Source organism: Neopsephotus bourkii, unplaced genomic scaffold (assembly GCF_033783945.1).
Source record: "Neopsephotus bourkii isolate Nb327-2 ecotype Australia unplaced genomic scaffold, CSIRO-AGI_Nbou_v1 NB_663, whole genome shotgun sequence".
In the NCBI taxonomy this organism is placed as follows: Eukaryota; Metazoa; Chordata; class Aves; order Psittaciformes; family Psittacidae; genus Neopsephotus; species Neopsephotus bourkii.
In genome coordinates this window covers 2,853,082-2,878,607 of record NW_026901162.1, presented here as the reverse complement: position 1 = coordinate 2,878,607, position 25,526 = coordinate 2,853,082, and the positions used below count along the sequence as shown (strand labels likewise).

General features: G+C 41.7%; 1 protein-coding gene across 1 annotated transcript in view; it reads right to left on the bottom strand.

Annotated features, from left to right (window-relative positions):
• Positions 1 to 667: 667 nt before the first annotated feature.
• The window catches only part of FOXO1 (forkhead box O1), a 60,321-nt gene continuing 35,462 nt past the window's right edge, over positions 668 to 25,526 (bottom strand). The window contains exon 2 of the mRNA XM_061353174.1: positions 668 to 2,247. Within this exon, the coding sequence (XP_061209158.1) occupies positions 907 to 2,247 (1,341 nt within the window). The 3' untranslated portion in view covers positions 668 to 906. The remainder of the gene's footprint in view (positions 2,248 to 25,526) is intronic.

Sequence of the window (25,526 nt, the reverse complement as noted above, 5' to 3'; positions counted from 1 at the left end):
CACAGTTATCTCAATTCATCAAAACACAGGTAACATCAATGAAGGTTAAACTTACTTAGGGCATGAGATCATCACAGTATTCTTACAAAAGTTTATAAATTTTTCTTGGACCAAAACAGGTAAGTCTTAAAAAACAATTCTTCTTCTACAGATCATACTGTACAAAACCGAAAGCACAACATGATGTAAGTAAGAGTCTTTGCTGTGATTACATGGTGTAGTGAATTTGGCACTTCAGAGTAATGAAATTTCCAATGGCACAGTTCTTATCTACAGCAGCACATAACCTGCAAATCTTGGGCAAACATCCTGTACAGGAAAATACTCTGTCTGCTGCCAACTCTGACGAAAGGAAGAAAAAAAGACCCAAAAAAATGACCCCCAAGTGAAGCTAGTGCATGCACACAGCTTTGTCGAGAAAATTAAAAAGGAAGGTGAAGGACATCTTTGTACTGCTTTTCTCAGTTCCTGCTGTCAGACAAGTCTGGAGAATTTAACCGTAGCCTGAGAAGAAAGAAAAAAACAACAAAAAGAACAAATTAACACTCACACCGAAAGATTAAATCCATTAAAATATGCTCAAACTAACTTTAAGTTACCTTAAATGGTGGGGGGGGGCCCCCCCCCAACTATTCAGCAATTGCTAACTACCAGCAATTTTAATTTTTTTGTTTAAAGTATTAATGGCAAAACATTAGTGCTCCACATGAAGTAACAGCAGTTGGTACATGGCAATCCTAATGCACCAGTGCAAACCAACAAAGGGCTGGAAAATGACTGACTAATAGAGGCACTTCACATGCCAACACAGAAGACCACCCTGATTTTATGCATTTTGACATTTCTTTTTGCTTTAGCGGTTTTCAGATTTATTATAAAAAGCACAGCTTACCTCCTACTAACATCCTAGCCTGACACCCAACTGTGTGTGGTTGTCTTTACACTGTGCTGAAAACTTTGGTTAGGCAATACATTGTCAAAGTTAAAATCTAATGTTTCTCCATCCATAAGGTCATTACGGATAATCGACTCCATGTCACAGTCCAACCGTTCAATTAACATGTCATCTAAGTCACTGGGAAGCTTCTCCTGGTGGAGGGAAACAATTCCCACCCTTCCGTAGCCATTGCAACTGTTAACAGGGGCGTACGGGTTCATAGCATTCATCTGCATCGAGTGACTCATAGGCACTTGTAACGTCTTCACCGTCGACAAGCGATTTAGACCTGATGTATGTGACATGGTGTTCACTGTGTGTGACAAGGCACGACCATTAACTGCAGGTGCTGGCTGGTTATGTCCTTGGTGAGGGCGGGTGTTAGGGTTCATCATTTTGTTGTGGGGTGGTTGACTGCCATAAGTTGGCATCACCGAGTTAGCAACCATCAGCACATTTTGGCCCAGCCCCCTGCCACCAGCCTGGGAAACACCAGTGTCTACCGATGCCAAGATATCATTGTGCGGTGGAGAATCGGAAGTCAGCAGCTCCTTCAGAAGCCCTGCGGGACAGTTAAATTGGCTCATCGATCCATAGCTTGATTTACTGTCTTGAAGAGTCTGCATAGGAATCTGGGGCAAAGAGTTCATGCTAGCTTGAGCATACGTGAATTTCCTGTAGTCTGGATTTGGTGAACCTATACTTGTGGTTGAGGATGCGAAAGAGTAACCTGGTGTTTGCTGCATCAGGGTAGCAGATGAAGACTGGGTTGACACAGTCATTGACGTATTAGGTGACAAGAGATTAAGGTTATCCAAAAGATTTTCCATGTTCTCAGAATTACTCATCTCTGAAAGGCTGGGTAGAGTAGAAGTCATTTTGGTGGCTGATGACGGGTATACCATGGAGTGCACATCCCCATCTCCAAGGTCATCTTGTTCTGGCAAAATAGGAGAAAGTCTTCCACTAATCGTACTAGCATTAGAGCTAGTTCTAGGTCGAAATGTACTCCAGTTATCAAAGTCATCGTTACTGTGAGAGCTGGGGCTTGCAGGCCACTTCGAGAACTGCGATCCAGGGCTGTCACCATTTCCCTCTTGACCAGACTGAAGGGATGCTTTTTTCTTGGCAGCTCTGCCTCTGCTTTTGGCAAACTTGCTGTTGTTATCCATGGACGCCGCTCTCCTCCTAGGAGACTTGCCACTCTTTCCTCCTTCAGGATTGAGCATCCACCAGGAACTCTTCCCTGTTCCTTCATTCTGCACTCTGATGAACTTGCTGTGCAGAGACAGGTTGTGACGGATTGAATTCTGAAAAACAAAATAAGGTGTAAGAAATAGAGAAAACATGCATCTTTTATGGCATACTAAATATTTGTCACTCCAAATATGTTTTAATTTTGTTAGAAAACATAGGCCTAATCACAAAATGGGAAAACATGCCTGTCTGGAAACACCTTTTATCAGCTCACCACTCAGAACTGCCTGAAATGAGCTTGCAAAGAGTTGCTATGTCAGTTTGACTGTCACGTGGCCCAATCACATCTGGCACTATAAGAAGTTAAACACTGTAGGAGCTGTTTTGAAATACAAATTCTGCATAAAGGAGACAAAATATACTAGAAGGCCAAGGAGGTGACTGAAGATCTCATTAACAGCTTCACTCTAACAAATGAACCTGATTGCATTTAGGGGTTTACTTATTTTTCATTATTTTACATGAAGTTTGGGAATGGTAGATCTAGTTCTGTGGTCCTTATAATAGGTCCTCACATTGCACATCCCTAAAACCCTGCAAACATGCCAGCCTGTGATTATTGCCATTGAGCATTAGTAAGGTTTATATTATTTGTGTTATGTGAGAAAACATATATAGAAAATCAGCTGAGGATTAAGTTCCAACTTTTATAAATAAACATCACAAATTAGCTAAGGGAGAAAGGAATGCAAACAGACCAAAAAAAAAAAAAAAATAGACAAAACTGCATTTAAAATCTCAGTCTGAAAACCATCTCTCTCTTTCAAAATCAACATTTTAATATGTGAAGTTGATTCTTCTAATACCCGAGGGCACAAGACACCTTGTGCCAAGACTGACCAGAGATACTGAAGCTTTTAATTATCTCCTCAGTGACAAGTTTCACGTTTTGTTCTTACATACAAAAAACAAAAAAGAAAAATTCCCAAAATCAAAACTCCAAGCCCACAGGTTGACCTGTTAACAAGAGACTACCCTTTGCATTACCAAGCTGTAGATTAAACACTTTTTTCTTCATGTAATCTTCTGCTGAGCACATGTAAAGAACATCTGTCAACAGAAAAGCTGTCCTATATTTTGACATAATTGCTAACAAAAGGTCTCAATCTCAAGGAGTGCTGAAATAGGCAGCCATACACGTTGGTAGGAAGGTAGGATGGTAGCACAGTCTACATGGGGACCCATGGTCTGTGCTTGGACTGCAATTCATGTAGAGCAAGTAGGAGGGAAACACAAAACAACACATAAAATAAGTAAACCAGAAATGAGACCTCAGTGGCAGAGAAATTAGTGAGGTAGTAGCTGGCCTCCATTCAGAATCATTTCTTAGCATGTTGTCTTAAAAATAAATTTAGGGGAGCAAAACCAGACTGACCTTCCAGAAAGCAGCAGTGAAGTTGATCCTGACCATCAGGCCATTCATCTCAGAACACCAAATGTCTGCCAGATCTACAAAACCCGTGGCAGCACATCAAGACAATCAAAAGTTCTGTCTTCTCTGTTTTCCTACCTTCCTCCTCCCATTCTATCTTAATTTTCTTATTAATTATCTGTTTTTAATCTGACATCCTGGACACACTACAGCACCAAACTGAGAAGATGATACAGCTCATGGCGCTTTGCATGCCTTGAGAGTCAAACCAGAGGACAAGGGACACAGCCACTGCTCTGGTCTCTGGCTGCTTTTGCTGTATTTCCCAACCCTGTGACGGCAGCATCTCCAGAAATATCTTCCTTCACCTTCTCTACCCAGTCTCCTGTGTACATCTGCTTTCTCAAAGATGCCCATCTTTCCCCATTGCTTACACATCCAGCTGACAGAAGAACAGGAGCAAAGACCGTAAGGAGGCATGCCAGGTGAAACCAGTCATCTCATGGTGCCCGGCTCAAACCAAGGACAACAGGCTCAAACAACCTGCAAGGGCCATGACACATTGTGGACTACAGGAAGCCAACCATTCAATGAAGGCCTGGCCATCTGCAGAGCTCAACAGGAAAGGTTATTCTGGGGCTGAAGAGAAGACCTTCTGCAGATGAGGGCAGCCAGGCAGCAGTCTCCTGAAACTACCCCCACAGGAGAGCAGCTTCACCCCAAACAGGGGCACAAGGCACTCTTTGACAGCAGAAGATGGCACAACTAGCTTGTTCATGTTCATGTTCATGTCCATGTTCAACCAGCACAGCAAGAAGTGAAACCATGTGCCTAACCTCAGGGCCTTTCCAACATCTCCTTCCCCTCCAAAGAACCATCTTTAATAAACTATCCCAGTAAAACAAACACCAGTGATGATCTGAGTGCTTCCTTACTCAATTTAGAAAGGAAGCCATTCTCATATTAACTAATTAAAGTAGGACTGTATGTCTTCACTGCAGGTAACCCTGCAATCAAAATCTCATCCTCTATCTAGCCACAGAGCAGTGGGGAAGGCCCTGAAATTGTGTATTCACCAGGTACAGCTCACACTTTGGGAGGGTAAGCCCAAAACATCTATCTTTGGACTTGCCTGTGGCCCCAAAGGCTTACCAAGAAGCCTTGTGAGGCCGTCCTGGCGCAGCTTGTTGTTTTCACTCAAGGGCCACAGCCGAATCCCCAGCTGACCCAAGTCCAGCTCTAGAAATGTCGCAAGAAAAGTTGTTCTGTTGATTAAAAAACCTCCTGCATCAGTTCATTCTTTTTTTTTTTTTTTTTTACTGTATTTTGTAAACATACCCAGTTGGCTCAGGCCCACTGTTTACTATCAAAATAGGTATATCAAACACACAAAACACACCGGCAGAGAAAATACTGTGCTAAGGCGCGGTTCCCTCTTCTCTGGACCAGAAGAGTTAAATATTTAAGAAATCACTGCTATTCCTTAGTCATCAAAAATGTTATAATCTGGTATTATTGTACCGAGGACATCTGAGGTCGCTCTTTGAGTAACAGAGCTGTCTCCTAACGCTGCCAGCAATGCAAAAAAAATTTTCCTAACAGGAAAAGGTTTGCGGCCGGGAGCTTGTTACATAAATTCCTGTTTTTCACACAGCCAGCAGGACATTAAAGAAGCTATGATTTACTAACTTGGAAAAAGTGTTGAAGAGGTAAATCTTGTGAAAATATGCGCTGCTGTTAATGATGTTGTGTCTACAAAGCTTTGCCAGACACAAACATGACCTGATAAAAAAAGTATAGTTTCAGCAATGGATCTTGGCAGCTGGAGGAGTGGCACGGCTGTCAGCAGCCAGGGTGCTCGGCAGCACCACCAGCCCCAGCAAGCTGCGAGATGCTTTTAGCCATGGCTTTTGGTGGGACTTCGAAGCAAAGCCTCCAAAAACCTGGCATGAACGAGGCGAAAAGCAACCGGCCGCGTTCTGAGGCAGGTTTGCACGCAGCAGCAACACGTGCCAGCTCGCTCCGAGAGCATCCACACTGGAATTTTATCAAAATCTCGTCAGGACGGCAGCAGGGCTGCTGCCACCTGTGAGGTGTTTCCTGGGATTGAGTTTCTGCCTTTGGATAAGGCACAGAGAGCCTTCACTCCCGCCTGGTCTGAACAGACTCCATGCCATACCTCAGCATATGGACCAGGACCTGTCGATATGCTTATCACTGCTCACTGATTTAAGAGACAAAATATGCAAAACCATTATCTGCTAAATGCAATGTGATGAGCACAGACCAGCTAATAAAACTTATAAAGCCAAGAAAATGATTTCTTTAAATCTACATATTTATATTATTCAGCTGCACTTCCGACATTTCCTACAGCCAGACTGCCACTGCTACAAGAACGTCCTTCTTGCTACTCCTCTAAGCAACAAGAAACCTCAAACTGCTTTACATTTTAAAGCAATTAAAGAAATAAAAGTCTCAGCCATTTAATCCCTGCATGTAAATAAGTCTGCTGATACCTAATATTGCATTTAAACCAAGATACTCATACTAAAAAATGCAATTTAAGTTTAACCTTACTGCAGAAAAAAAATCATACCCCTGTTACAATTCTTTACTTGCAATATTAAGGTATTTACTTCTTCAGTAAATTGTTTTGGTGTTTTACTAAGGAGAAACACACGAAGCCAGAGTTGCTTTATAAACTTGACAACCTTGTAAGCCTGGAGGGAGACCATACAGTCACACTGACCATCTTTCCTCCAGCCCAGCCCTTGGAGCATACAAAGGAGAGGGAAGCGGAACAGGGTTCCTGCTGCAGACCTCCTGTTTAACCCCACTGCAAACGTCTCCAAGCAGGATCTAGCTGTGGATCTGTGAGCACCTGGGAAGCTGCAAGACCCAAACTTCGTAAGAGCCCTTAAGAGTGTCTATGGTCTCTTCTGCCCTCATACCCTCAACACTTGGGCCTGAGCATCATCCAATCAGCTTCAGTGCTATGACAGCCACCAAAAGGAAGAGCAAGGAATAGATGCAACAGTCAGTATATTTTACAAAAAGAAGCGGATTTGCTGTCAAGGTGCATATGCTGATGGCACTGCAATACAGCATGCCAAGGCATCTCAGAAAAGATTTACCAGTAACTAGTAACAAAGCCAGAAGGAGTCAGCCTCTGGAGAAAGATACAGTCATAACACAAAGTGGAAAGCCATAAAAGCAAGACTGCATCCATAATGCACAGGTCAAGCATTTCTATTAAAATTAACAGTCTAATGGCTGCCCATCAATTCTTCATTCAGAGGACATCTCAGCAGTTCACTGCTTCCTGCACCTCATCCAAGGAGACAGTCTACACATGTTGCTAGTCAGCTGGAATGGCTGCAAATACAGACTGGGGCACAATATCTGCCTGTAGTTCTCAGATCTCACCAAACAATATCTGAAACGGATTTGGAAGTTGGAGAGAAACTTCCAGGGAATAGGAAACTCAAGACTGCTTCTGCTATGACCCTTTAAAATAATCACAATTCAAAAAAAAGTAGAAGAGAAGTGGGTGAGATTGCTTATTTATTTATTTTAACTGATAGTTGGAGAATACTGCAATAGGAACATGCCTGGCAAAAAAAAAGCCACAGTTGAGGACTGGTAGGACAGAAGTTAGAGACCCATCAGCTAACATCATCACTGTTGAAAGGTGTCTGCTGTCATCAGTGGTGGCTGGCACAAGCCAGCTGTGTTAGTGTGTCCTGTTACTGACAGCTTACAGCAGATTCAGAGTCATGAGAGCACCTCTGTGGAAACAACACCAAAGCAAAAGCTTGGCAACAGAGAACAGAAGACACCAGGATTTTTATATGCTTCTATAGAGGACATCAGACCTGTCACTCAAGGTCTGTGTATGGGGATTCTACAGCAGGTCCAGATACCCAAATCACCCCCCTCTTGGAGCCTCAGTGGCAAGCAGCACTCTGAATAGAAGTCATTAAAAAAAATCTCCTAGGAAAGTACACAAAGGACAGGAAGTTCACCAGCACATATCCTCAGGGTTCCTTCAGCATTAACAGACAGACAGCAGCAGCAGGATCTAACTGTGGCAAGTGGTACCATGTAGTATCTGGTAAATGAAAGATAATAAATATTCCAACTAGTTGACCTTCCAAAAATTGCTATCTTCTATTTTATATCTGAAGTTCTAAACATCAGCGTGCAACGCAAGTCATCCCCATCTTGATGTCTTTTGTCCCTCTTCTCTGTGAACAAGTCAGGGAGGGTGTCATCACCAACCATATTGACATGGTGAGAACCATTATACCATGATCAGCATCACTACTGTTGGCATTACATGTTAAAAGTATATAGCTGTATACTATTTGTACCACCTATCCAAGACTAAGTTAGACCATGCCTGGTGAAACAGGCAGGTCTACCTGGAATAGTTGCGCTGCCTGCTTCCACTTTGCTGTAGTTTCCAATTGTCCTGCCAAGTTTGCAGGGGCAGAATGAGAAGTCTAAGGAGAAAACAGAACATTGATAACTCCAGATGTACCAGAATTTCCTTTGGTAAAACATTCCACTGTAAGGCAGTCCTGTTTGTCTTATCTGATGACTATGAGATACAGGAAGTTCAGAAGCAGGTGCTGCACAAGGAGCCTGGGTTTGCCTCAGAGCTGACACTGGTCAACAGATAGCACACTTGTTATAAAACAGCCTTAGCCCATATTTTTCTCTCTAAAGGGTTCCTGATAATACCATGCTCACCAATACAACTGCATATCTGGCTGCACTGTTGGAGGTTCCAAATGCTAATGAAATAGCTATCTTTGCCACCCAACTGTAACATTCTTTGATTACAGCTCAGAAACCTTCTCCATTGTCATATAAGAGCAAGGACTGTAAGCATGTCACTTAGCCTCAGGTCAAAGAGTCGTATTTAGAAGATGCTGGCAATTTGCCACCTGCAGCTGCAGGAAGGTGGAAGGGCAGGATTTCCTCCCAAATAGGTCATGCTTTTTTGGGTCCTTTGTTCTTGGGGGGGGTGCTTTTGTTTTACTTCATTTTTGTCCTGTACCCCTACATGGTTAAGAAGTGTCAGCTGGAAAAAGTGCAGAAACACTTCAATCTTACTAGGGGGATCTTTCACTGTTTCTCTGTGCTTTTGCTTACAGATGGTGGCATAGCAAGAGTCTTTCCCAGACCACCACCCATGAAACACTATCTGCAAACATGAAGATACTTTCATAGACTGTTTCATTTGACAAGATTTTGGCAATGAAGCCCTTGTTCCATGAATGAGTGTACAAGAATGGGACAGGCTGTATGCTATCTCTATATGGTTGATATACATGTCTCTCTGCACAGAGGCTCTCCTGTGACCATGTCAGTGGCATTAATCTCAGTTCTGCACATTCTGCAGTTAACTCCTCAGATTTATACTCTTGTACACTTCCTTCTCATAGATGTAGAAGACTAAAAATCTTTGGACATCAAAAGGGCTTGGCCATCCTCCAGGTTGCATCCTGCTTCTGCACATGGTGCCAGGGACTGGACAAGATTTCACAAACACTGGAGCCTTCTCCTCTGAAACATGGTAGTAACAGAAAATACATGCACAACTCCAGACATCGATGTTTAAGAGACTTGGCAATGCATACTTGCATCTCAGAAATGGCAACTCTACTGACATGTATTTGAGTAATTCCCAACTGCTGTCCCCAGACACCTTCCTTTTTCATTCTAGGCAGACTCCTCTGAAGAACTTTCCCACAACAGCAGTGTAGATTTTCTAATGAGATAGTAATAGCTCCTTATTTTCCCTACACAGGAATTTAGAAAAAATGAGTATAAAAAACATGAGCAAAGTAAAGCATAGTGCAAGAACTGTACACACAATATAAGCAAACACCTGGATACTCCTCCACATGTGATGACCCCAACCAAAACTGCTTATGACCACTCTTATGTTTTCTGTACCTCCAAGAGAGACAGAACCACAACCATGTTAACAATCACCAGTGCCCATACACCATTTTATAACTCCATTTATTTCTATAACCACAATACAGGCATGATATAATACCAACAGCGCATACACCAAATATATAAACATTTGCTAGCATTTCAAAGCCAAGGAAACTAAGTGACACTGATTAGGAAAAACAACAGACGAAGATGCATAAGAAAATGGTGAGATTTTTTTTTAAACAGGATTTGTCAAATGGAACTTCCTCCCTCTCTGGTAAAGCCAAAACAGCCAACAGGTTTGTCTGAAATGGATCAGTTTTCAGGGGTTAAAGAAAGGCAATAGCAAGAAGGCAACACAGTGTTATTAAAAAAAAGGCAAATAGCCATCAGGATAAAACAGAAGTTGTTAAGTGTAGAAAATAAGGGAAGATGAAAAGAATTCCAAGCTAGCAGGGATAACTATGTATTTGGTGACCCAGACAAATCCTAATAGTGCCTTCACAAAACTGATGCTGTAAGCTTTCTATTCCAACAGATGGAAAGCTAGTGTTTGACGAATATAAGGGTTCCATATTTGTAAATAAACATTTCTGGTTTCCACAGATAGGGAACATATATATCCATATGTCTGCATAGCTTATGATGAAGAAGCATTTCCCAAGTTCACTAGTGACACAGGAGGCCAACACTGAGACCTCACTGAAGAGGAACATTGCAAAGTCAGGATGCTCTTATAACTGGGTCCGCTTTTTCTCCCTCTTTAAGCATTCTCAGACCTTCTCAAGTAGCTTGTGCTGCAATTATGTCAGTAATGCAAAAAGAGCAAAGCAGGAGGACACACGCCTAACATTCAGCCTCAGGTGCTATCACAGAAAAGATGATAAAGGGTGCAATTAATAAACCATCAAGGGTCAGGCATATAATTAATGTATTTCAAAACAGTCCCAAAAAAATACAGCCCATCATGTGTGCAAGAAAAATATATCTTTTGTTAAAGAAAGGTAAGTGAGAGAACACCTGCAGATAGGGCACTGCCACACTGAATGACAACGCAGCAAATATTAGCACCACACACCATTGCCAATGTGTGCTGAAAGGGATTAAAACCATTAAAATTATCTGTAGTGCAGTAAGCCATGACGAAGGCTGTTGAGATTCGTGATGGGTAGCCACCTTACAATTACACACTGCAGGCTCTAGCGCAGCAACCAGGAATGCAACCGTATAGGAGATGCAGGCACCACAGCAGTTTGAAGCAAGGTTGTCCCTGAATGCAGAGCACAAGCAGGTTACTGCAAGAAAAGCACGAGTCACAATTCTAATCTAAGTTTATTAAAATAAACAAAAATTTGGAGTAGTAAAGTAGCAGCTCAGCCACACAGTGCCAGAATGACAAATAGCTGAAAATTTTATTCTGCAACTACAATAAAGAAAGACCAAGGGGTGTTTACTTTTTTTCAGCCAGCAGGAATAATTACGATCAGTAGGACAAAAAATGTTAATAACTCATTTCCTGTTTAACAGACAGCCTGTTTCACCTCTGCCACTCTCCACGGTTACACCCAATTCATCACGAACACTACAGCTCTGTTTATAGAAAGCTTCCCCCTTTTTCTCTTTCTAAAACAAAGCTGCCTTTTATTGACATTTGTTAGCTTTAATGAAGAGGTACAAAGGTGCATACATGCTAAATATATCAATACTAATTAGACAAGCAGATCATCTTTAAAGGATCACTAGGAAGATGTTCTCACCAGTAAGAAACAACAATGTGAGAAATAGGCCAAAATCTCAGTGTAAACCACAGAGGTGAGAAGCACCATAGTTGGAAAATGGGACTCATTTTTTTGCATTGGCCTTTGTGACCACATGATTATTCCAAAAGCTTTACTAGGATAAGTGAAACAATTGCAAATATCCCTCCCTGAGAAGTAACATAAGCTTTACATGCTAAAAGTCCTGCATAATGACCTAAGTAGTCAATTGCCACTTGCCCAGGTAAAGGCACAAGCAGATCTAACCCTAAATGCTTGTCTTCAGCTGGATGTTGAAGGTGCCACACATTTTCTCTTCATGGATCAACACTATTTACTTTCACAAAATCACTGATCACCTGAAAGGTTGGAATGATTGTCACAACCTAGTGGATGCACAAGCAGTGGGCTACCCACCATAAGCTGTACTGCTATGCTTTACCAGCCTCAGTTTTAACTCATTTTCCTTTGCCTCAGTTGACTGAGTCCATGATGCCCCAATGGTTGTGCTGCCCATAGGCTAGCTGTAGCTGCAGAGGCTTGAGGATTTAATTCACCTGCAACAAAGTCCACTGCCTGAGCACAGACCTCCCTTTAGGGACACCGAGGAGTAGCAGCTGCCAGTTTGCAGCCATGGATCCACAGATGGAGCCGAGTGCACCTGCAGCACTGCACCCGCAACTCCTACAATGCACAAGCTCATCTGACAAAGGCAGCAGAGAGATGTTTGCTTGTTTGTACCAAGCATGTCTGTATCTCTTACCTTGGGAAGTAACATACGAAGAGGGGATGTACAGATGCAATAATAGTAAAAGCTGGGTTGACTGAGTCTTTGTGTAGTTTAATAGAAAAGAAAAAAGAAAAAGGAAATACATCTCCTTAATACCTTGTAGTAGCATAGAGGGAGCTTCTCCTTTGGCAAGCAAAGGACTCAAACTCTGCAGACATGGGTGTCACTGAATACTAGTTTTTCAGAAACAGAGTCAATGAAAGCAGCAAGCTTCCTTTGCAGCAGGGTTAGCTGTGCCCCACAGGAAATCCCTGGCTGAAGGAAACTGCAAGTCTTGTAACAAGAAGGGCAATGCCTTCCATTTACAGGCTGAATTGTATCTTACGCTACATCTCACTGTGCGTTTGATTTTTATTTTGACTACAGCAAGTACGAGGATAGCCTAGCAAAATTTCAGTATAGTCCCCAAAACTACACAAAGAAAAACAAAATGGAGTTGAGCGGGGGTTTCGTTTGATTTAGTGCACCTTTAGAGACCCTTTATTGCATTTAGTACTAAAGATGCTGAAGGTTTCACATTCGTAAAGGGACAGTGTCAGTTTAAAAATAACAACCACCTTCTGGATTTCACCTAATGTCGTAAATACATAATGCTGCTATAGTAACCAAGAGAAACTGAGGAAAGAGGACAGGGACATTTCTCTTTAGTTTATTTTGTATGTGAATACAGTCCACTGTGTAAGTCTTTTCACTACTTGTTTTTCCTCTAGCTAGTTCTCTCTTAACCTGTCTCACATATAAAAAGAAAATGAAATAGAATTCTCTTGTAAAGAAAATATTAGCAAAAAAAATAGATTTTTTTAAGTTTTTATAAAAGAGTTTAAACAGGATCAGATTTAAGTTCTTTTTACTGTATCGTCTGGAAATATGTAAAGTACATTGCTTCATGTAGTCAATATTCGTTTGTTTTTCTTTGCGTTCTGTTTTTCATACTTGTCCTTTACTTCAAAGTTACAAGAAGCAAGTACCAATTCCCCATTACTCTTCTTTATATATTCTAGAGAGGCAGCACATATACCAGGTATTGTGTTTCTACTCAGCTTCTTTGTACACAGTTTGCCTTGGTTCTTTTTCCCCACCACCACAGAAACATGCCAGACCACCAGCACACTCTCTTCAGGAGAGCTCCTTCCAATTCAAGCTTGCTCCCATAGCCTAGATGCTGTTATATCACATGATTTACTACTCCAGTGCCCACAAAAAACCCTCATCCAAACACCATTATAGCCTTGAGCTATATTCCAGTGTACATTGCCCCTCACCACTGTCTAGCCAGCTGCGGTCACCCTCTTTCACATAAGGTGTGGTTTATACTCAAAGGGGTTTTAGTTTCTCACAAGAGGGTCTCGGGACTTGGAGGACTCCTGATGGGTGATTGTACTGCTCATGCCAGTGTCTTCCTCTTGAACACTGCTTTCTGTGACGTTCTCCAGCCTGCAGTTCCAAGGAACTCTGGCGCTTGTCAGTATTTTTAATGACATCTGTTCAGCATTATAAAGCAACAGTCACCCAATCTTGCAAAAAGTGTAGCACCAACCCCGAACCAAGTTACCCCCAGACATGCTCACAGCTTTCAGTAGGCCACAGGAGGCACAGTACTATTTCTAAAAGCAAGCTGAGTACATAGAGATGGGAAATCTAAAGGGTAATTTCTTCCCTCACAACCTTTTTGGAAGTATTCCCGTCCCTTCACTACTGTAGGATGTGCTCTGTACTTCAGAGACCCTTATTAAAGCAAAGGACTATTTACAATCTACACACTGGCAAGTCCTCATTCCCACAGAATGGCATCTGGCAACAGTGACTTAAACTATCAGCTCTGCATTTACTTGCCTTCCTCTTTCCCAGGCAAGAAAGGTAAAAAGGACAAGAAAAAGGCATGTTTTTAATGACAAGAATGGAATTAACAAAGTAAAGCACAAGAGCTCTGGTGCACCAGCATTCATTGCAACACCCAAACATTAATTAAAAAAAAAAAGGTAAAATATTACAATGAGGACAATAAAAATGAAACTAAGTCACACCATTATGCCTTGGTACTTTTGACACACACAACACTGCCAGAGAGGTGCAGGACCATACTGCACGTAAACTGAGACAGCTCCCAGAGTGGGATGCAAAACCAAGCTTTGTTAGACATTTTGGGTGCTATTTTTCTGCTGTTAACTAGGTCTAAGTAACCCCTCCCGATTACTTTTCTCTCAATTTGATATACACAAGGAGACTGGCCTCGCAGCTGCTACTCAAAGCAGATCTCACTCCCATTGTCCCGGACAGCCCCTGACACAAGGAGGGTCTGTGCGCACTGGGCACTGCAAAAGAAGGTGTCCCAGGAAGGACGCTGCCATCACTCTCATCAGTTCAGAGAAGATTACACTGGTTTTGAAAAGCCTCGAACTCCCCTTCACTAACCCCACAAACTAAAAAGCTCTTACCAGCTTTTGGATTAGGCTCCCTGCTTCTGGAGGTCACAGTCTTCACTTGGTGCAAACTTCAACACTGTAGTTCCCTCAATGAAAAGTCCATGGGTAACTGGGCAGCCTGAGCCTGCCTGGCTAGTTATTCAGATTTAAGGACTGCAAAATCCAACTCTGCAACCACAAAGACTGCCATGAGGCTCCCATCCCTCCCATGTGTTTGCCCAAAGATGAGGAAGGCAGAGGAGATCTCTAGCTTTCCCCAGATGTGCACTAAAGCACTATGGCAAAAGCAGAGCTGAGAGAGAGAGCTAAAATGCCCTAAAATCAATTCAAGGGGCTGACACAAGGTAGTCTTTAGACACTCAACGGGGACATGCTCCTTCTGACAGCTTTTTCTTCTTTTAGGTACCACAGTTTAGGTTTCCCTTTTGCAAACGTTCATAGAGAGAGAAGCAACACAGCCCCTTGTGCAGCTCCTAAGATGCACAAGCTCTTTTCCTGAGCAAATTGGCTTTGTAGGTCATAATGGGACATCCATTTAAAATAAATAAATAAAAAATTTCCAGGACACAACCTTATATCAGATTAAAAATAGCAGGAATGTCAGCAGTAGGAGCTGTCATTTGCAATAGCTATCAAGACACAGGAAGTTGTTTATTCTGTGGATCACATAATGGCCTCTTTAAAAACAGGGATGAAACATAAAAAGAAAGTATGTTTACTAAGGCATGTTTTCCAATATTATTTATGTTGCCAAGTTTGTTTATGAAGTTTTATAACGATTTCTCATAGATACATCGCATTGATACTTCTATTACGTCCACAGTTTTGTTAAACTGCTGCCAAACTCCAGCTGACAGACACTGCAGCCCTTGCTGCTTTTATTTAATATTTGGATTATTCTCAGTTTTGAAGATATTACAGGGAATGTTTCCACATTCTCATTTTGTTTTAAAAAGAAATTAAAGTCTTCCCCCAGAAAGTCAGGTGTTTTCAAGTATTTTGTTTGTTGATTATTCATGTAGTCATAAATTACACAGAATATTTGGCAGGCCATGCCCTTCTGTGTTAAAACGTTTGTTTTTACTTTTTCAGTTATTGTTTAGACCCTGGTCATAACATGCTCAGGTTGTTTGGAACAGCAAAGAGGAAATAAGCAATATTTCAACTTATATCACACTGCAACAACATTAAGTGCCTACGCAGCAATATGCTGCCTATTCAGTATTTTCAGCTTTCTTCCTGTCCACTGCTGACTTACAACAGCGAGAAGATAATTCATAATTTCACACAGCTCTGCAACCTACAAACACTGCTATGATTTGGTTCACAAGCATGCTCAGAACAAAACACAAACATAGGCAAGAAACAGGATGTTTTAAAAAGAGAGGAATATAAAGTAACTGTATTTGCTTAAAGTTGGTTTTGAAATCATAGGAAAACCAACAAAGCTTTTCTGGAGTCAGGTCACACACCCCCAGGCACTGCAGGTACAGTAGGAAGAGAGACAGCCTCAGCAAGGCACTGTTTGCCTATGTTCACCCTAACATGAAGGCAGAGAGTTAGAAAAGAGACTTTGAACTACATGTTACCCCCAGTGCTCATCCGGATCATGGTCTGCTGCAGACACAATTACTAACCCATTATGACTCCCAAGAACATGCCCTCTGGATTAGACACATTGTTTAAAAGTCACACAATTCACACAGTCTCTGCACTAAAGTAGAAATTAGAGAGCTAAATTTCAGGAATTTCTCAAGGGCTTTTTATATAAGGTTAAGTTGGACATTATCTCTCAAGCATTTAATTCTCATGTAGCTGGATTTCTGCCTCCCTTCCATTACAGAAGTCATAGGAATCCCAGTAAATAAGAGGAAAGAAACATGAGTGCTTCACTAAGTGTTTTCCTTTGGCCATCTTTGTGAAAAAATTAAGAGTCTGAGTTTTGACATAACATCATATTCATGCCTCAAGTCCTCCAAACACACAGCCTCAAAAAAAACCCTCAACTCTTTCTGTACTCAAAAGACAAAGTGAATGACCCCACCTAAAAGGCACATCATTTTGGATCCCTCTAACATGCATTTTGAAAGATTTCATTTTCTAGGAAAACAGACTTCTGACTCAAAAATAAACGTGCTTGGAAAGATAACTCCCACTCCTCACAAACATCTACAGTGTACCCAAGCAAAGCTCAGTGTGCTACAGCCATCCAAAAATATCCTTCTTTTGGAAGTGGAACACATGTACCAACTTACCTTTGACAGAACATTTCTGTCAAACCAGCAACATTAGAAGAATTCCTCCCCCCACGCCTAAACTTGAAGTAGGTAAGTAAATTAGAGTACAAGAAGATGTGCAAGAAAAGAGCAGATCTGCCTGTCTGTAGATCAGAACTCATGGATCTTCTTGAACTGTAAATGTCCAAAGTTGGTATGTCAGCCCCTGAAATCTAGCAACTTGGAATTGGCCTAAGCCAAATTCTTGACAACTAGGCAATAATAGTTTGACAAAGACAGTTTTCCTAAAGATAAAATTATGTGCATCAATTAATTTTTCTTCCCTTTGTCTCCACCACCAACTGTATGTATGCAAGGCTTGACACCAGGCATCACCATCTCCTACTTTTATTTTATACTGAAAGATGCCAGCTTGACAAAGTCACAAAGAAGCCTCTCCAACAGAGCAATATTGTAATGGAGTCTCTGACAAACTTGATACCTGAGTTTCAAAAAAACGGTAGTAGAAGTTGAGAGTAAATAAATAATTGCAGCTTATCTGCTTTTACACTTGAGCAACACTGAAGGTATCTATTCCACAATATTTGGCCTTAAATAATAAAAGGAAAGCTTACCTCCCCTACCCTTTCTCCACCTTCCCTTACTCCCTATTTCCCCCTGGAATAAAACTAATAAAATCAGAGAAAACAACAACAGAATTATTATCTGCTCAGAGGGCTGTGTTGATCTCAACACTTACCAGCTACTTGTTGTTTGCTGCAAGATCAAGTTTATATATTTTTTAGAGCAATTACAATTAACAACTGCTCTGATTTAACTACATGTTCCTCATTTAACTAGGAAGGAGAGGGAGCTGAAGGAAAGAACATTTCTTCCACAACTGGCTTTGTAAAAAGGTACATCCAAAACTCAGCTTTATAGCAATAGGATCCGGACATAGTACTTAGAAGACATCTAGACACCAGTTATTAATTTAACAAAGTCTAGACACTCCTTTTAATGAAGTTCTCAGTACATTAGCTGAGTTCAGGACCTACCACTTAAAAACACATTGCACACGCCAGATTCAAATAATGGCAAAAACGTATGTGGGCTCAATCCTCCTTTTTCCTTCTCCGTCAATTATTCAAAGACCCCTCATTCACTCCTCCACTGCTGCCTGCTTCCTTCAGTACCAGTCATCTATGGGGGATCTGATAAGGAAGCTCAGCATTACCTCGCTCAAAGTTTGCCTAACAACAGCAGCCATCCCACACACACGTACACATTCAGCACATCTGACTGATTTTCCAAGCAGAGTAGTAGATGAGTAATTTTGACAACAAAAAGACAAACCTCAGTTTGATATTATAAACAGAAAAGATGATTTTTTTCAATTCTCATTATTTTTGTGTGAAGTATTCAAACATGAAAACATTCAAGATTGAGCGTGATCAACCAGAGCATTAAGATAAACATTCACCCATAAGGAGAATTGTAGAGAAACCTACATGTGATTCCTACAAACCCCCAGCTGCAGCCATTTCTATGCAGCATGGCTGGCTAACAAAAGCCACAGAAACACTTTTAAAGAAGGCTTAAAGGCCCCCTGCGCTAAGCAAGAACTTGCCAGAGAGCAGCAGTGACAAAACTCTGGCTTCCTGGCACAGCTAAGGGCTGTGCCCTTTTGCATCAGCTTGCATGGACACCTCTGCATCACCACAGAGGCTACCCACTTCTCAAATAGCCTTAAGCATGCAGATTTTTAACTTTTTAAATCAAGTCTAATAGTGAAACTTGCATCCTATCAACTGTAGTTGTTCTCATATTGAAGCACACAGAGTGTCAGGGCCTCCAAAACACTTCCACAATCTTTCAGGAGGCAGCTAGGGGAGGTAGCGACAGTCAAATGTCCTCTCTCTGATTGCACTGGCTTTCTTGTAATCCTGGCTTAAATACACCTGCACCACAGGAAGAAAACAGACAATTTTAAGTTGCTGACTCTAGGAAAAGAGCAAGAACCACCTAAGATTAAACACAGTCCCCAGACTTTGTCAGAAGGCTGATTAAAGGATAAACCAAAGGAGATTATCACAAGTATGATGTCAAAGTACACTCAAACAGCAACAGCTTCTTGACAAACACTGTGGGGTTGTAAAATCCAGAACATTTAAGAAACCAATACTGCAGAGGATAATTCATAACCTTGCAGTCTGTGCATGCAGGAAAGCTCTCCTGGACCATTCTGGCACTTGGTAAACTCCAGCAAATAGTTTTGGTTGCAGCACAACTGAGTTGTGTTGTATTACAAACTCCTGTGACTAGAAATGCAGACAACCTAGATGACTCTGGCATAAGAAAATCCTCCAAGAGACATATTGTCCAATGGAGAAGGTGACACTGTCATTGTTCTGTGCCTTTTAGGACCACGTGGTTCTCCTTTCAGCTTGCAAGAAGCCAGGGAGAGATGTAGTAATGAAGCGCCCAGTTTAGAAGGGGACATGCAAAACCTATCAGCAATGTTAGCAAGGGACAGAGAAAGAGGTGAACTTGGCTGCCTCTTCTCATTCCTGCTACGAAGGGCAAGAAGATTTTGGTATCATTCCTACGGAAAGACCTGTTGGCCCCTCCTCACTTGAAGGGAACAAATAAGAGCAGTCCCAGGTTTGGAAACTCTGCCAGTTCGTAGTAATCTTCCTAGAAGAGTAAAAAGATATGGGGGGAATAACCCCCACTAACAGCATTAACAGAGAAGGATTTAAATACCGTGGCTCATTGTACAGCAGTTTCATTGTAGCTGCTCAACAAGCTACAATAGATACCAGTTGCTCAGCAACACCAAGGGAAGGAGCTGCCAATTGGGCAACACCTCCCCACTTTGGGTTTTCCACCTCCTCCAAGACAATCATGGGCCTAACAGGGTGGTAGGAGCAGAGGCTGCCACTCAAGCCATTTCTGCTTCAAATGAAATCAGGAACTTGCAGCCACAGCAGCAGCTTAAAAATAGAAAGGCTACTTCTTCAACTAGACACCCAAAGAGCATCCTTATGAGAGCTTCAGCCAAACACAATCCTAATTCCCAAGCAATGCTCACCAAGAAATGTGGCCACACAGATGATACATCTCCACACCTTAGCTGCCATGCCCTGAATCTGCATGTTACTGGACTCAAGCCCACTGATGACCAAAATTTTCCCCCTTCTCTTTCTCCTCCTGCCCACTCTAAGTTTACTCTATTTCTCCCAGGATGATGACATCTCCAATGCCAAGACTGAACACTGGCACTTCTCCTAACAAGGAAACCATTCCCTCACACCAATTCCCAGTAGAAAAACCTGCCAGTAAACAGTTTTCAATGATTCAATACAGGGACAAAACTTAGCTACTCAAGTCAGCAGAAACTCTCCATTTATTTCTCTATGTCCAGTTTTCAACTGAGGTTATTAAAATATTATAATTACTACTGCTATTTCAACCATATGAAGATCTGCTCTGCTTTGGTGTTATTCTTCCTTTGCCTACATTTAAATACAATATGCTTGATTCTTCTTGTTCCTTTTCTTTTTGGAAGATGAGTCCTATAAGATCCAAGGTAAGAGAAAACGCAGTAAAGGCAGTATGAAGAGTACTTGTGAAGATTAAAGACCATAATGATGGTCACAGGTCACACACAGAGGAGGCTGACACCCTCACTGCTATTTTGGTTGTTGACTCTCTTAACCACTTTGTGAAAGTCTTAACAGAGCAATAACAAACAGACATGAAGAACAACTTTCCCTCCCAGATGCAGCTCTCCCTGATGAGCTGAGACACAAAAACCCGCACACACAGTAAGCTGCCCACTCTTATCTACATACAGCACCACTGCCAGCCCACTGCCTATTTGTGTGTGGAAAGGTGGAGAGAGAAGAGCAAGCAGATGAAAAGGTGGCTGGCACTTCTGGTAGATACTCAGGAAAACACCATTTTCTCTAGCACAGAGAAGGAAGCAAACAGCAAATGCGGCAAGCACCATCCCTCAGCCATGCAGCACGCACGCACATGCACACGCATTTCCTCCAGCTTCACAAAAACAATGAAGTGTGGGGAGGCTGGCTCTTATATAAAGTATGTACTAGCTATATATAAAATTAGGAAAGCAGATGCTTCTAAAGCTCAGTCACCCTTTTAACATCAACAGAGCTTTAATTAGTACCCATCTGCTTCCTGTTTTATACTACAGAACCAACTTTCACCTGTTTCAGCAAAACACTCCCTCCCCAAAAGCAAGTGTGTGCACACACTAACACACGCAAGAAGTTAACACTGTTACACTTAAATGATTAACATCAGAAATCCTCCTTCTGAGCATGTGGAGTATTTATTTGCTTTTGGAAAAAAAACTAAGCTTTGCCAGAAGTATCAAATTTCACATCCTACACCTTTAAATCACACCCATTATATGCTTCCCCATCAATATTAAATCATTGGCACTCAGGGATCCCAAAGGACAACTGGAGCCCTGTTGTACTGGCACCATACTACAGAGAGCCTGCCCAGAGGACTCACAATGGAAGTGTGGGTTTTTCCTGAGGTCCGTCACACACATGAAAGGATTTAAATAAACAATGGCAAGGCTGATAGTTAAGAATGGATTCAAACTCACCCCATTGTTTGAAGAGAAGAAACAACATGCAGAAGAAAAATATTACTGAGGGAGGAAATAGCTTCACCTTTGAATTTCCTGACATTTTTCCTCCCACGCTTTTCCCCTTCACGCGTCAATTCTTTATTTATTTAGCAGACAGAAGACAAGTGAAAGTTAAGTACACCACCAAAGCTACGTGCTGTCAGACCTGCCCATCTCTCCTGCAGGGAGGAGCTACCAGTGCTTGAAAGCTTGCCAAGCACATGGTATCCAGAGAGCAAGACAAGAACAAGCGAAGCAGCAGGAGAAAGAATTGCTTGGCAATGGCCATGCAAGTAGAAGCACTGCCTGCCTTCTTCTGGCCCAACTATAGGAATGGTAAGAGGAGCAAGTGCCAAAAGGTACAGTATTCGTAAGGACTCTACATGAATTCTGTTGAGTACATGAAACTTTCTCAAAGCCGCCCATCATGGAAAGAAGCTTTTCTTAGCACACCTTTAGCATCAGCCACCACCTCCAATGCTTCTTCTGCCAAAATAAACCTGGCAACCACTTGACTCATGCTCCAGTTTTGGAGTGGGAGGAGATCATTCTCTCTTTACAGTTAGAAACCTCACCTGCAACAGCTTTCTCAGCACAAAGCTGATCTAACTCTTCATTAAGAGTTTTCTCACATAACATCTTGGAGCTGCTTGCTGAGGTTTTAGACCTGCCTGTCTGCAGGTTCCATGAGATTCACCTCCAGAAGGCTATTCTGGAAGACTGAGAATTTTCTTCCATTCACTTGAAATCTTAAACCATTTGCTAGGTAGCTACTCATGGTGCTATCATGAGCAATCAGCCTACAGTATCTTCCTGTGCCCCCTACATGGCAGCTCAAGGGGAGATCACACTGTTTGTAACACCAGATGGGTCAACACTAACAACCCAACATAGCTGGTTGTAAGACTCGGTATTCAGACTAGGTTCCCTAAGAAATTTAGTTGTAGCATACTGCCATTTGTTATCAAAACAGCACACCAAAGTACCACCTATCTCTGTACACGTAGATATGGGGGAAATGGAGATATTTCTCAGTGCCACACAAGTAAGTCTGATAAAGAATTGTCATTCAAAAGTAAAGATTGAGCCTTATTTTTAAGCCTCCAACTTCTAAAAGTTCTCAGCAACTCTTCTGCTATACCATTGTCTAGCGAAGGCAGGCTTTTGTATGTACACTAAGGGAGGTACTCATGAAGTGAATAAACTCTGCCTTCAGAGGAAAAAAGTCAAATTAAACAAATGAGCTTGGTCCAGGCACAATGAATTCTCTGAGCATGTGAAATTGGTGAGAAAGGATTGAGCAAAATGAGCACCAAATGTGAGAACTCCAAATACTCCTTGGAAAAGAAATGGTGGCTCACTTATAACTCAACTACTGCAGTCACCTACGGAAACAACAGGTCCACTAGAGTTGAGGGGTTTTAAGATTTTATAGATTTGATTCATTGATGAAGCCAAATAATTTTCTACTAATAAAAAAAAAAAATCATCTATGACTGCGTGTTTTCACCTAGAAGATTACACCACCATTCAGATATTTTTCTGTGATATCTCAAGCAACATATTACAAAACTTCATCCAGGACTGAAACAACAGATTGTCTCAAGAGCAAATGACAAAATATTTGTACCAGAAATCCTGGCAACGTTGTGTGCAGATGGGTTTCTGAAAAACGGGGTTCCAAGAATAAGTCACCCATGGTTCCAAAAATAAGAGTTAAATTCAAACAAAAACTGGATGTTCACTTAGCAGGACACTGCAGTCCCTCCCCAGGGTCCCACCCTTGCCACACACAAGACACTTGCTAACCACAAGCCTCTGAAATCTGAGCTTCAGCTAAATATGCAAGACTGGGAACATGCAACCAAGTCCAACATCCTGCCCATGTAACCCAGAAAATGGCACGCTATGGTGTGGTCAGCCATTTTACTGCTGATGGGCTCAAACTTGAGCATCAGGACAGAGCCAGGATAGCATGGCCACCATGTAGAGAGGCTTGGAGCTGTAGCAAGAGAAGAGCCATCCTATCAGCAGGGCCAGGAACACCTCTGCCTATGGCTGGAGATGTGGGGATGCCAGTCAGGTCTCAGCCTGCAAGGCACAGCTGGGACCACCTCCAAAATGCTCACCCTCCCCAAACCACTGGGACAGGCACTGTGTGAACTGAGGCACTGAGACATGTCATGCTTTGGTGGGGGAAGTACTGGAGCATGACTGCACCACAGCAGAAACAGATGTCTGAGACTACTCTTATAAACAGGGATGGAGAAATTTAAAACCTGCAGGGTATTTCTCCTCTTCCCCTTTTTCAACAGGAATCAGAAGCAAAGTTCATTGGATGGTACTGACCTTCTTCAAACAATTCCTGGGTTTTGGGACATGACTGCTTCCAATGCTCTGTTTGGCTTTGAGAACCTTACTTAGACACATTTACTGTACATCTTTTGTTCTTAAAATAGCTACTGATCTGACAGGGAATTCCAGGATATTTTGAAACAAGAATAAGAAAAAGAATCCTTATTTTAAAAGACATATTCAGTTAATATATTCCCAATCCCTAGAATCTAAAGCCCTCAACAGCCTTTCCACCACTAGCTTGTCTTCCTTTGCAATAAGCAACTTCATATATATAAATAGTGTTCATAAAGGCTATGCAAAGCTGGTGATGTTTGGTAGGAGATGGGCACACATTAACAGTTCTAGCCCGAGATAAAAAGCTAATACAAATTTTTGAAATGTGGCACTCAACCAAGACCAAACTTTTCTGTTAAGATGATTAAATAACTGGCTTGATGTATTTTGCATAAAAGACTTTAAAATATAATATGGATATCAGAGAAAGAGAAGTGAAACAAGAATGGGATAATGGTATTTCATAACAGAAAGCATTACAGTCTGGTGTACATAAGCAAACAGTGCCCTCCCTTTCCATTCATCCACTCCCCATTTCCCTCTATATATGAAGTTAATGAAACAGGTTTTTTATAAGCTTAAGAAATGACATAAAAGCCAGGGCTTAAACTAAAAGCTTGGTCTTACTCAATAGAGCCCAAAGGAATGTGATGTGAGGTAGAGAAAACAAACTCAACACCTCGTAAGATCAGCAGACACAGTACACACCTGTATTTTGGTGGTAATAATTACAAAGCCACACATCGAAGTTTACTCATTCTCTGACATTGTAAACTTCCAACTTACAATCCTGACTTTCCAAGAAAACACCAAGCTGTTGGTGTTATCACAGCAGCCATCTACAGCATACACCATTCTCACACTGATAAATGACAATTAGACCAAAACTTTGTTTCTGGCCCCCCAAAAGTCAACATTAATGCATCAAGCTGGTAACTTCAGAAATTCAACCATCTTCCAGTATTTTAATGGCTCTCCATCATATTCACCTTACTTTGACTAAATGTATTTATTCACATAGGATAGTCATGTGCAATTTGCATTGCCTCAACACAGTTAAGGTTTATTTAAGCTGCACTGCAAATTTCTTTTAAAAAAGACACACACACAAGGTTTGTGCTAATGCTCACCCAATGTAAGTTTATTTTGAGCAGGTCAAATCACTGGACAGAACCTGCAGATGACTGTACAGATTATTGCTGACAAGAGATATGCCTAAATTCATTGGCAAGGCTTTGCCACAAATACTTACCGTATCTAAATGAGTGTTCATTGGATCTACTAAACAACCTGCTTACACAGGACAGGCAGTATACATGCCAATTCAAAGTGTTGAGAAAAAATACGCAGCTTTGAAGTCAAATAAAAAATAAGGAAACAACCTATATGAGCACAAGAGAAGTTGCAGTGATTCAAAGACCAGTGAAAAACAGTCCAACTGCACCTGATATTTCTTTCTTTGTAAGAGAAGCATGGGAAGTGCCATTCAGTGACAAACCCAAATGAAGCCTACAGTCCTCCTGAGTTCCATGGAAACACAAGCTCTGCTTCAGAAGCTCTGGATTTCAAGGGAAATGGGAAGGAGGTTCTCTGATAAAGAATACTGTTGGCAACATGACCAAGAAAGACCTTATTGCACACTGCTCCTTTCCTATCTCACCTGGGGCTGAAGTTCGGCAAAACTGGATGAGGTTAAAAAGTGGTAAACTGAAGATGACTTCCTTTGGTACAAGGA